The 13,952-nt window shown below is 36.2% G+C and overlaps 1 protein-coding gene across 1 annotated transcript in view; it reads left to right on the top strand.

Annotated features, from left to right (window-relative positions):
* The first annotated feature begins 320 nt into the window (after positions 1 to 320).
* LOC120527329 (terminal uridylyltransferase 7-like) overlaps positions 321 to 13,952 on the top strand; it is a 118,915-nt gene continuing 105,283 nt past the window's right edge. The window contains exons 1-3 of the mRNA XM_039750608.1: positions 321 to 426; positions 9,193 to 9,709; positions 12,651 to 12,817. Coding sequence (XP_039606542.1) covers positions 9,214 to 9,709; positions 12,651 to 12,817 — 663 coding nt within the window. The 5' untranslated portion in view covers positions 321 to 426; positions 9,193 to 9,213. The remainder of the gene's footprint in view (positions 427 to 9,192; positions 9,710 to 12,650; positions 12,818 to 13,952) is intronic.

Raw genomic sequence — 13,952 nt, 5'->3', positions numbered from 1 at the left:
GTTTTTCTATGCGCTCTTAAAACGCCTAGCTACTTCGATTAAACAGCTTGTTTCAAGCTGTGCAATACCATCGTTCTAAGTCTACATGGAGGCGTCAGTCACTGAAGCCAACCTGGTTATCCGAAACCGTGTACAATCTACAGTTTCCTTGATAAACCTGATGCGATCGCGCCTAACACTTCAGTAATTCATGATAAAATCATAAAGAAGCATGCCACACAAGTACTACACGTATACATCTTTATTTGTCGAACACGGTCTGGTACTTCAAACTAAATGACTGTGGATCAAGAATTACGGTGCCGGAAACATTTGACAGTAACTTGTGGGGCTAGAAGGAAGGATTTTAGTGTGACACCAGTTATTTTGGGGAAAGTCTATATCCGTGGAGTAATGAGGAGGTAAAATGCAGACCTGAGATAAGCGGTCAGTCCTTATGATATATTTTTTTTACTTTGTTTAGTTTTCTTTGTACGTATGTATGCGTTTTAACGGTGTCGAAACTGTCTAGAGACAGAATGTACTACAAGACGGAGTCACACCGCGGGTACACAAAACAAAGATAAAAATACAAAGAAGATGACCGGTTCATGATACCCACAGTTGGTTTGTGCCTCCTTTTTTTAAGAAAACGTAAAATATCCCAAGTTTATTAGGAATAAATGATGCGTCCTGCCCCTCGAATATTCTTAAGCATGTTTTTTTCGACGTACTGATTACTTTATGTAACAAGTTAAAGGAATGATATCAGTCGCGATTTCTTAAGGGAGAACGTATATACGCACTTGAACTTCGTTAGTATCTCTATTGTTAAGTAGAAGAAAAACACCCTTGCGAATGTTAACACATTATGAAATGGGATGCACAGCGCGCAGATTAGTTTGAAACTTTAAAGAAATCTGATCTAGTGTGACTCGCTATTGTAAGAATTTGGAAGCCAAGCCGGGCTAGGCGTCGATTTTGATGCCAGTGTATTCATCCAGAGCGCACAGACGAGTAACTTTACCCGGTGAGGATTAAGTATCATACGCAGATGAAGTAAATGGTCATGGTTTACTTAATTTGAGTGTTTATGTCAATTTTTTTTATAAGTTTCTGAGGTGCTCATAACACTAGTTAGCTTGTGCTTGTTTTGTTGTTGGGAATTAAAAGTCGGGTAGTATGATGTCACGGTTTCCTAACGGGGTAGTTCATGATTTGCGATTAATGCTGGTGGCCTGTATAGTTTTGATAATGAACGAACAATGGCTATCAATGATGTGTAACGGTCCCGATGATCCGAATTCATCCTCTGAATACATGAAGTCATCATGTTCTGTCCGTGCCAATAAGATATTGCTACTTAAATCCCAAAGATTTTTTTTTTTTTTTTGCTTAACTGGTATCTAAGAAGTGGACCAGTGTCGGAAGGAATGTCTGCTTCTATGCTTTGTGATTCATTCTAAATTTCATTCTTGGCACATGCCTTATGCATTCTGAATCGGTAGTGACTTGCCACAAGGGCTCAGAAAATACTTGAGAAATTAATATTTAAAATCGGATTGTTAAATGATTTTAGCAATAATTACACATTTCTGTTGAATCTGTACCCAAAAGATAGCAAAAGCCAGCAATGGACTGAAGTTCCATTTAGGGTTGGCTCCTGATGCCTGCATTATATACTCAGTCTTCCCCTATCTTTGTAAGGACTAAAGTTGAGGAAAACATAAGTGTATATGTTACCACATGTTACAGATTACACATTTTTTAAGTATAAGAAACCAAACAACATCGGTAATGGTAGAAATCAGTTGCAGTTTTCTTTCATCTTGATTACTATTATTTGGATTGATTTTAAATTTGTCGATCTACTCAGGCTAACGGTAAAAAATGACAAAATATGCCGTGATGGTATAAAACAGTGGTTGGCATCAAAATAACTGGTGGTGGGTGTGTGGTGAAATGAAAGAGAGAAGATAAGGGGAGTTGTGTGTGCCAGTCTTCAGGTCATAGATGGCACATTATACAAATTCTACTCGTAGGGTATGCCAGATTTCCGAATGCAGTTGCTGCTCGTTGCCAGACCATGCCAGTTTACGCAACTGAAAATAGCTGGGCATATCACATTTAGAGATCTCTTACCAATGTTCCAGCTCAGATATAGTTGCCCCATTTTCTGACAACCAGTGACATGCTACCTAACAGAGCTGGTGCTGTACAAATAGTATCAGGTACCATGGTTGGTTGGTGGATATATGGTGGCCACATTGACTAATAGTATCCCCTCTGAGAAATTTTCCTCTTTAAAATAGGTTAACAAAAAATATTACAGTGGACCAAAATCACTGGTGGTACTTTTGAGTTGGAGCACATTGATATTAGTATTAAACACCATCTAAGAACATGGGATGGGGGCTCCAACTAAGAGCATGTTCATATTAGTATATGACTTTGAAGAGTCATTTGAAGTTTTTCGAGATGCAATATACTGGCATTCAATTAAAGAACAGGGGAGACAGTTTGTATATATCTTGGCATCCCTAAGTGACTGCTTACCTGGCTTTAACCTGGAGCCATCCCTGACAGATACATGAGTTCAGCTGCAATCTCTGCCCTCTTTTTCTTTTTTTTATTCTGTCATGATACATAAAACATGAGAAATCAGACAGACAAGCTTCACTTCTGCTGATGAGGTCCAAAACACTTGTGTTCCTTAAACCTAATCACTGCATTATGTGCACTGTACTTCCGGATTAGCATGTATCTATTGTCAACTCTCATGCACACAGAGTCCATCTCTGTGACTAAAGACAAAATCAGATCTTTTTGATTTTGTCAGAGCGAGTTGTGGACTGGTCTGAGTAAGTCACTGGGCATGTCATATTACAAAAATGGTTTAATGGTAACAAGCCTCCTAGTCGCTAAGGTTTTTTTTAAGGGAATTTTTATGCTTATAATTGAATCTGTTTGTTCATTTCTATGTAAATATCATACCCAGCATTCATTGTGTTTACTTGTAGTCTGACTTTATTTCTTGATGTTTTAAGCCTAGTTAACTGGCAAATCTGTGGTTTTAATTCACTGACTTACTCATCATGAATGAACTCCTAATAGAGTTTAAAAATCTACAGTGTACAGTATTTCTAAGAATCTTTAGTAGCTATAGGGTAATGACTAGTGTTGTCAATTTTGATCATGTTGTTTATCAAGTACGGTAATCTACAGGTATTTTTGATGAATAATTGAGTAATCTGTTAAAATCAAACCATACATTAAAAATTAAGGTTGCTAAATGCTATTCGTGTTGTACCACATTTTCTTATTAAAACTCAATCTTTCTGTGGCCCCTTTGTTTTCACAGCTTGCCTAAAGGGTTTTTGTACAGCTAACTGTGAGCTAGGATGGAAGGTGGAGTTTCTACTGGATAACAGACAAACGTTTATCCAATTAAAAAGGATTGTGTTTAGCTTTCAGATACATATAAAATTATTTGTTTGTGATGTGTTGTGATTAATTGGATGTCATTTTTACCTTTTCACTAATTCAACCTAGGGTTGCCAGGCATCCCTTATATATGGGACATGTCCCATATTTAATCATTTTTGTCCCCTGTCCCGTACTGACCTTTCAGGGACACCCAAATGTCCTGTATTTAGTTCATTTTCAAATTTCATGATAAAATATATTTTTACTACCTTCTTATGGTACTTAGTTGTAACTTTTGAAGTATTTATATTTTGATTTATCAGATTCTCTTGATGAAAATAACCCAAATGTAAAGAGGAAACTAATGTTTGCTGCCAGTTTGCAAAGTTTTCAGTTCCTGTGGTTGGCTGAGGACAGAGACACTCTTACTGTTTTGCTGTCCAGCCGCGCTGCTGTGCAGTTCTGTATCAACATTGCAACATACAGTGTCAACAAAGTGTATTGTTACTACTTGCCATGGCCCACTTTTTTTCTAACTCCCTGTATTAAATAATATTAATATTTCACTGTTGTCTGTATTACATTAATATTTTCAAATTTATTTCACTTCTACAGAATTTTTTTTAGCTTGTATTAAATAATTTTCAAATGATTTTATTTTTGTTTTCCTCATAACTCATTAAAATCCTTGCTTTATGTTTTTAACTTATGTCTCTACCTTTATATAATATATTGGTCTGGATGTGTAGGGAGCTTGTATAAATTATATATATATATATATAGTAATATGGAGATCTAAAAGTGTCCCGTATTTCTAATTTTCTAATCTGGCAATCCTAATTCAACTAATTGTTTTTATAATAATGTTTCATTCTCCAGTCAGATATTTCAAATCTTCTGGTACCTTTCAAAATGGCCTAAATGAATGTGCTGTACAAATTGAGAGCCTTCTCCTTAGCTAGTAATCAAAGCTGTCAGTGTATAGATGTATTTCTTTGCGTTTACCAAAGCACTTTTTATTATGCTGTTTTGCTAAGAAGATATGCTGCATTACATATATCAGTAAAGGAAAATTCCATATATACAGTAGATATTGTAGGTGTATTTCCTTGCATTTGCAAAAGCACTTTTTATTATACTGTGTTGCTTAGAAGGTATGCTGCACATTTAAATTTATCTATAATGGAAAAATTGATACAGTACATATAATGTACATCACCAGTCAAAGTTTTAGAACAGCTCCGTTTTTCCTCAAATTTAATCAGTTGAAATGCAATTAATGACGTAAAATGGTGAAAAGGTAAGCAGTAAACTGTCAGTGGTTTAAATTTAAAGTTTAGGCTTGCAAAAACAGAAAAAGAAATTTCAGGATATTACAAATGGGCTTCCTTGAGGGAACAACTAATAGGTTATAACCTACAGATGTTCTGCAGTGATTAAATTAAGTCTTGCAAGTTGCAGCAACAATTTGCACCTGTCCCAATATCTGCTTATTACTTAAAAACCCTCGTTCTATCTTAAAGCAGAGTTGGAACAGACTGTGTTACTACACCCTCTGCACCCTAGAAAGTTGTAAATTCCAGTGATAATGGCATGAAAACGGCAATTAACAAATAGATAGATAGATAGATACTTTATTAATCCCAAGGGGAAATTCACATAATGAAGTGAGAAAAGAGCATTACTACTCTTAGAAAGTGTAGACCTTTCATTTAGAGCAATTGCAAAAAAAAGTCATTAGTATTCTTAGACGTGTAGACTTTTCATTTAGAGCAATTGCAAAACAAAAGTCAAACTGTTAGTGAGTACAATGTCTTACACGATCCAAGGGCAATTGGAAATTGAAAGAAACATTAATAGGAAGAGATCTGGCAGACCCAAAGTCACAATCCAATCAGAAGACCAGTTTCTGTGGGTCACCAGCTTATGTGACAGGTGCCTCGCATTACAACTTAACAGTGGTCAAAAAAAGCAATTCTCAGTTTCTGCTGTGAAGAGGAGACTTTGTGCTGCAGGTTTGACTGGACGGGTGGCAGTAAGAAAGCCATTCCTTAAAAGAGAAAATAGGGTCTTAAAATACCACCTGTGGACTACTGCAGGCTGAAAGAAAGCCTTATGGGCCGATGAAATTTGAACTCTTCAATTCATCATGCAGGGTGTTTGTACACTGTTGAGTTGGTGAAAAGATTGTTCTTCAGTGTGTGTGACACCAATTGTCAAACATGGAGGAAGAAGTGTGATGGTCTGGGGTTCTTTTGCTGGAGACAGAGTTGGTGACTTGTACACAGTGACTGGCGTTCTGAATCAAAAAGGTTACCACAGTTTGGCTGTTATATATACTTTGATGAATTAAAAATTTGGATAAAATCTTTTTTTTGCAATAGTTTATTTTTCTGTGCATTGATTTTGTGAAACATTAATACATTAAACTGCTTGCATTTCCATTAAAACCTTTGCGTTCTAGAACTTTTGGCCAGTAGTGTACATATATTACAAGTTTTTTTTTAAGTTACAAACACATCTCTGGATGTAGGTGCATCTTCTGTACTTTATAAAGATACCACCCCAGGAAGTGCCCACAGTCTAACTGATTTTAATAAATTTTCCTGAGTCTCTTGAGGTTACAGAAGTCAAACAGTACTAACTATTTGGAGAAGTACGGTACTTGAGCAACATTAACATGCCATAGGAAATTTTAAGGGTCTTTTGTTAATTTTCATAAGGTTCCTTGTAGCATTACGCAATGAGAAACAAATGTGATTGGGAGTATGTAGTGTTTTTTTTTTAAATAATAAACTAAGAATTGCTTGTATTTTTTTCTCCTTATTGTAGGCTAGAATGCATTCTTAGGCACATCTAAAGAGATTTCAATTTGCCCGAGTTCATTATTTTAACTGGAAAAGTAAAACACAGACTTAAAAAAATATCTAGACGTCAAACATTCTCCATAACTAATATAATAACAAGGCAAGCCCATAATTTAACTATACACAGTCCGTAGTTAGCTATAGTATCTAACAAGTCTTAAGTGACAACTAGATGTCATCTTTTTAGATACTGTTGCATAGCTGCCGTGCTGCAATGATATGCTATTTTAGTGTTGGATGTTGGCTGGCAGCACCATTTTAAAGTGTAGTGCTCCCATACCATTGACATTTTCTCCCACTTTCTGTTCAGATCCTCATCCATGCTTTATTTGCCTTTCTCCATTTACCAATTATTTAAGGAGGTAACTTTTTATCAAGGATTTTGCTTAATCAAATTAATTGAGCAACTAGATTACCCCAAGTAGTGATATTTTAGATTCTTTGTCTTTAGAGATGGTAATACTGTTGAATTGTCTGTCTAGGAAGCATGGTATATCAGTCATAGTGAGCAGACATCTCTTTACCTAATGACTGCAACCCCAGTGGCACTTACGACTCGCATCATGAAGACCTTTGAGAGGCAGTTTGCTTGTTGGACCAAAAACTGGAGTAGAGCATATAGCTAGCTACCTACTTACTATACAAGACACAAGACTTACTGTGACCTGGACAAAGCTTGCACCACCGTGAGGATTATGTTTCTTGTTTTTATTTTTCCAATGCCTTCAGTAAAATCCAGCCATATCTGTTAAGGGTAAGCTCAGAAATATGCAGGTGGATGAACTTGTGGTGTCCTGGATAATGGACTATCTGACCGGCAGACCACAGTTTGTGAAGCTCAAGGACTTAGTCTCTGATGTAGATGTGAGCAACACTAAAGCAACCCCAAGGAACAGTTCTGTCTCCTTTACGCGTCACTCTGTACTCTGCAAAGATTAAATATTACTGTGCTGGGCCAGTAATATCACTTCTGGACAGGCCCACTGAGTCAGTAATCTAATTCAGACGGCAGGCTCAGTTATTGGATGCACTGTGGACCCCCTGGAAGTAGTAGTAGTAGCAGCGTTGCACATCCTTTCTCTGACAAACTTAACACTGGGGATTTTCAGCTAACAAGTTTTTTTTTTTACCAGAAGTATGTAAAGAAATTGTACTTGAAATTCATACCAATAGCAATATGCATGCATAATGCCTCACTGTGACTCTACATGCCAAGCCGGAAGTTTTTCTTTCTTTTTAATTTTATTTCCTTTTTGTCATTCTTGTGTGTGTTCAGAAACTAGTGTGTGTACCTCTCTCTGTCTGTCTTCCACCAATTTTTACAGTTTTCATTCGGAACATTTTTTTTTTGTTTGTTTGACAATTCTTCCTAAGCTAATACTTTTTACTGAATCTTAAAAATAATAATTTAGCCATAAAAAAAAAAAAACCTCACACTGTTCCACTCCATCTAAACTAGTGTGGTGCTGAAGTGTCACCCATTGCATGGCTGCACTCGGGTCCTAATCTGGATCCTGAGTTGGTTTGTCATGTGGTGGGTGCGGCAATCCACTGTATTAGTGCATGCTCCTAACCTCCTCCTCCTATAAGTGTTTATTGCTACAGATTTATTGATGACTACTTGTTTGACGATGGAATAACCACTAATTCAGAACAAAGTATAGTGCATTCTTGGAAAAAATGGGTAAAAGCTGTGTCTGTTGCCATGAAAGTCTATTATTTCCTACCTTTTATATATGGTGTTAAATTCACTTCATTGTAATTGTTATTATTGTACTAGTATCATTAATCAGTAGGAAAAAGACAAATACGAATTTCAGTGTACTATAAATCTGAATTTCAATAATGTTATATATTTTGTTTTTGTTTAATACTCTTTTTGCCCATTCAGATAAGTCTGTCAATCTTGATTTACAAGATGTTGCTGTTCTGAATAAAATTTAAAATGACTCACCCAGTGTGGCATTTTAAATATTACTTTATGGCAAAGTAATTATTGTATTAGCTCATTTCAAACTATAGTTAAAGGTATTTACCACTGGGTGAAGGTATTTATTCTGTTTGTTGGTATTGACACATATCTTCTGAGTTTTTTCTGGTCAGGGATACAAACATTTCGAGGTAAGGTAGTTTTATTTACTGATTATGGAGCTGGATAGTGGTGACACCTCACTAATTGATTAGCATTTTCACGTAAGAATTTCACAGTACTTTGCTGTATTTATGACAATAATGACTCTAATAAACAAATAAATACACACATGAATGTATATCCATACATATATAGAGTATAATCACAAAAGTGTTATATGAAAACATAAATATATACATTTTATTGCCAACAAAACCCCAGAGATAGGCTGGCTTTGATTGTCTGATAAGTAATTCAAGCTTTGTTGGATTTGTGTTGGGTCTTCTGAAGGCACATTTTGCGAAATTGCATTACAATTAATATATGTTTAGCACAGAATTTAAAACACAACTTCATACTGAATATTATATCTTGCATTTGCAAATCCTGTACATGTATTCCCTTACAAAGAATGCAAAAAACTAAAAATAAAATGAAGTCATTGATTGTTTTAAAGAGTGATACTAGAGGTCAATATTGATGTGGAACAACAGTATACTGAAATACCTTTGTCACTTTCTGTGTTGCAAAATTATTATTTTTTTTATATTTTAAGTAATTTCCAGTTGAGCATAATGAGATAGATGCTTATTAATGACTTTGTTTTTCGAGAATAATGCTTATTTTTTAGGGTTGTTCCATTTGATTAAGAAAGAGAATTTGATTCTGTAAATTAATTTATTTATTTAATGGTTATTCTTTGTTGATAACTTATTTGTAGATCCCTCTGTACCTCAATCTTATTTTGTCTTACTTTTCTGAACATCTTTCATTTTATTATTTATAAAGGTGTCAATAAACAGAAAAAAGATGGAAGACTCAGGTAAACACAAGTCTCAGTTTTCAAAGCATTGTAAAGAAAGGGGGAATGCTGCTGATGAAGCGGAATCTTGGAGGAGTCCTGCACACCAGGATTTTTGTGGTGAATGGGTACACAAAGCAGACAAGTCAAGTAACTGGAAGAGCTCTCAAAACAATGAAGGGACCAGCCCCAGAAAAGGTGGGCACAGCCATGGTTGGAGCCCTTCAGGTTTCAAAAAGCTCAGTCATAACCCAAGGATGAGACCGCACAATGACATAAGGGAAGGTTTCAGAAAGTTTCCAACACCAGAAGACCATTACAAACGAGAAGGCAACTGGCGGGGCACATCTAACTTTAAAGAATATGAGAGAGAAAGGAAAGATTCAATTCAGGGAACCAACGAAGCAGATAAATATCCAGATGGTAATAGTAGAGGGAAGAGGAATGTGAAACGTCAGCTTCATAGAGATTTGGTCAACGAAGGAGAGTCTTCAGAAAACTCAGGTATTTCTGTTTATTATTAATGTATAACTTACAGTCATGACCGACATTATCGGCACTCCTGGAATTTTCCCAGAAAATGCACCATTTCTCCCAGAAAATTGCAATTACAAATGTTTTGGTATACACATGTTTATTTCCTTTATGTGCATTGGAACAACACAAAAAAACAGAGAAAAAAAGCCAAAGTTGACATCATTTCACACAAAATTCAAAAACCGGGCTGGACAATGACTGTAAATGCATTATGATGTGTTTTTCTGCTTTATGTTTAAACAAGCAAAATACCCACGCTTCGCAGCGGCGAAGTAGTGTGTTAAAGAAGTAATGAATAAGAAAAGAAAACATTTAAATAATAACGTAACATGATTGACATTGTCATGAGTGTTGCTGTCTATATATATACACACACACAAACACACACACATACATATATATATATATATATATATATACATACATACATACATACATATATATATATATATATATATATACACACATATACATACATACATATATATGTGCACAAAACCACGCTTTTATCAAGGCTTCCGTCGGGTAGTCTTTTGAAATGAAATTTTCCTCCAATTAGTCTTAGCAACGCACTTTCTTCCGACTCTTACATTTTTGTAGCTCTGATGTGTGCATCAATGTAATCGGTGTACCAGGAAGTCATGCATTGACAGACGTTCCCCTTTGCTTGGAATGCAAAGTGTGATTAAATGCATTATTTTTTAACGCGTTATAAAGCACATGCGTCGAAGCTTCTCAGCTGTGCTTGTGCTAAGAAAAGGAAACATTTTAAAAATAACGTAACATGATTCTCAATGTAACCTTTTTTAAGTAGTGCCTGGAGGATTCAGAGTGTGGAGAAACTCTAGAGACAGCGTGTGTATTAACTTGTGGATTTTTCTGTATTTGGTGGCAGCGTCACAAAGTTGCTTCCGCAAGACCGCATTAGCTGCGGAGCTCAGCTCAGAGCGAAATGAGGTGAATGGGAGGGGAGATGATGACGTCAGTCCCCCCACAAACACAGTCTCTCGGAATTTGCATAAGCACAGCCCTTCACCAGCAATTTTAACTTAGTTACAAAGTGATCAAAACTCTCGTTTATACCCTGTGTCCTCTCATTAAACTTGTATCCCGCATTAGCTGCGGGCATGACAAACGGCAGTGGCAGCCTGTCTATGAACTTAATTTAAACTTTAGGTTTACACCGTGCTTTGTTTTCGAAGTAGCTGCATTCATGAATATGCTTGTATGTGTTTGACCAATGTTGACTTACTAATTTTGGTCCTGAAGCCAGTCATTTCATCATGTTTGGGCTGCCGACAACTTTTGTTAGTACTCGAATTCCTACTGCTAGTGCTAACAGCATGCACAGTTTCTGTGTTCGCTGTAACATGTTTTGCATTTAGATGGTACCGTAAGTTTGAAGTGCTTGGGTGGTATGGAAACTCCTTTTTGCATAGTTTGCAGAAAAACACGCTTTTATCAAGGCTTCCGTCGGGTAGTCTTTTGAAACGAAATTTTCCTCCAGTCAGTCCTAGCAATGCGCTTTCTTCCGACTCTTACATTTTTGTAGCTCTGATGTGTGCATCAATGTAATCGGTGTACCAGGAAATCATGCATTGACAGACGTTCCCCTTTGCTTGGAATGCAAAGTGTGATTAAATGCATTATTTTTTAACGCGTTATGGAGCACATGCGTCAAAGTTTCTCAGCTGTGCTAAGAAAAGGAAACATTTTAAAAATAACGTAACATGATTCTCAATGTAACCTTTTGTAACTAGTGCCTGGAGGATTCAGAGTGTGGAGAAACTCTAGAGACAGCGTGTGTATTAACTTGTGGATTTTTCTGTATTTGGTGGCAGCTTCACAAAGTTGCTTCCGCAAGACTGCGTTAGCTGCGGAGCTCAGCTCAGAGCGAAATGAGGTGAATGGGAGGGAGATGATGACGTGACTCCCCCACCCGCCTTAACTGTCAATCCCCCCACAAACACAGTCTCTCGGAATTTGCATAAGCATGACAAACGCCAGCGACAGCCTGTATATGAACTTAATTTTTACTTTAGGTTTACACCGTGCTTTGTTTCTGAAGTAGCTGCACTCATGAATATGCTTGTATGTGTCACTCGCTCGCTTCTCATTGTTTCGCTGCCTTCTCAATTGTATAATGCATGTTTTCTTCAGCGCTTTTTGGAGCTCTTCCTTGTTTTCTACATACTGCATTGACAGTCAGTTCACGTGATTACATGGGAGGCGTGATGATGTCACATGAAACTCCGCACCCCACGGCCATCGAGCTCAACTCCATTACAGTATATGGAGAAAAATAGGTTCCAGTTATGACCATTACGCGTAGAATTTCGAAATGAAACCTGCCCAGCTTTTGTAAGGAAGCTGTAAGGAATGAGCCTGCCAAATTTCAGCCTTCCACCTACACAGGAAGTTGGAGAATTAGTGATGAGTCAGTGAGTGAGTCAGTGAGGGCTTTGCCTTTTATTAGTATAGATCTTAAAAATTTCCCTTTTAAAAATCTTATGTTTTGTTTGTGAAATCTTGTATTGATGCTTCAAAGCCATCATATTTCAATGCAGGGTCACAGGACACATTGGTTGAAAAGGCAAAGGCCAAACTAGGATCAGAACACAAGCCCACTGAAGGACTCATACATTTGTCCAGTTTAGAACTACTAATGAACATAACGTCACATGTATTTTGGATGTAGGGAAGATGCATATGGACACAGGAAAATCTTGCAAATTCATCACAGATGTTTAAACCCAGGAGTCTAATGTTGTGTTGCAAACAATAAAATTAAATATAGCTCATATTTTACAAGTTTATTCATTATGTTCCAAAGTCTGTATTTCAAAGTATATTACAATTGCTTAATTCTATTTATAACCTGCTCATAAATAATTTTTTTTATTTTAAGGAAAAAAAAATAAATCAAAACAATGGAAGAGGCACAATGTAGACAGAGATGATGATGGTATTGATATTCCAGTTATTGATGAATCTGCCTTATCAGAGAAAGAGCTGCTTGGCTTGCATCAAGCTGAAGAACGATTGGGCAAGGATAAAATATTTAGACTTAAAAGGGTAAGAGTCATAATTGTGCCTATTCACCTTCTATTAGTTTCTGAGCAAGTGGATAGATAGTGTCATTTGTAATCATCCCACCGATATATTGTTTTAATCTTCAATAAGTTTGCACCACATGTACTCTTTATATATAAATGACTATTTCTAAAAATGTTCACCATTGTAAAGATGTGTGTTTTGTGAGTATCAAAGCTTAATTTTCATTTGCAAAAGCTATAAAATACTGTACATGCAAGGCTATGTTGTTTAGAGTTCATTAAGTAGTTGTGATGCCCTGAAAGTATATATTTCATAGTGCTTTTTTGTTATACAGTACCTTATCATTAATGCTTATAAATATGATTAAATTTTCTGGGTTTTCCTATATTGTAATTTTTATTTTTTTTTTTGCAATGAATACCTTTTGAAGGTGATCCTTCACTGATAGTTTTCAGTTTTACACTTCTGAATTTGCTAGCTGTAGTAGATTTTTTTTTTTTTTTTTTAATACAATCTTTAGCTATGTGAGAGATATATTCCTAGACACTATATATAGCGTTGTGTGGTGGGTGCAGCAACATGCTATCAGCGCATGCTCCCAAACTCCTCCTCCTCCTCCTCCATATATAACTGAAAATTATGTATAGTGAAATGTCCTTAGACCAGGGATCTCCAACCTTTTTAATCCTGAGAGCTACTTTTACAAAACAAAAAATGGTCAAGAGCTGCTCATGTTTTCTAACGTTTATTCTTATAGCTTATTTCAACCCAAACAAACTGAATACGCTTGTTTTGCCTGAGCATTTACAAAGTAATGGTGTCCACAACTCACCTTTTGCATTAAAACATCACAAAAAATATTTAGTTCACCTGCAAGTGCATTTTGTATGTCTGTATGCATTTTCTAGTGTATCTCACACTATTGAATTAAAACATGAATGTTGTCAAAACAAAACAATGCAATTACAAATACCCAGATATTACTTATTCATTTGCCATTTTGTTACATGTCACTGTTTCACTTTACAAGAGTATTCACATGTCCAGTTACATGTGTGATGTGTTTTTTAGTTAGTCAGATGACTGGCACTGCATGGAGTCAACAATAGGTATATGATGGAGTGTAGCCTCTTAGGTTCACTCTTATGGAGTC

This window comes from Polypterus senegalus, chromosome 4, assembly GCF_016835505.1.
Source record: "Polypterus senegalus isolate Bchr_013 chromosome 4, ASM1683550v1, whole genome shotgun sequence".
In the NCBI taxonomy this organism is placed as follows: Eukaryota; Metazoa; Chordata; class Cladistia; order Polypteriformes; family Polypteridae; genus Polypterus; species Polypterus senegalus.
This window is presented reverse-complemented; position numbering and strand designations above follow the sequence as displayed.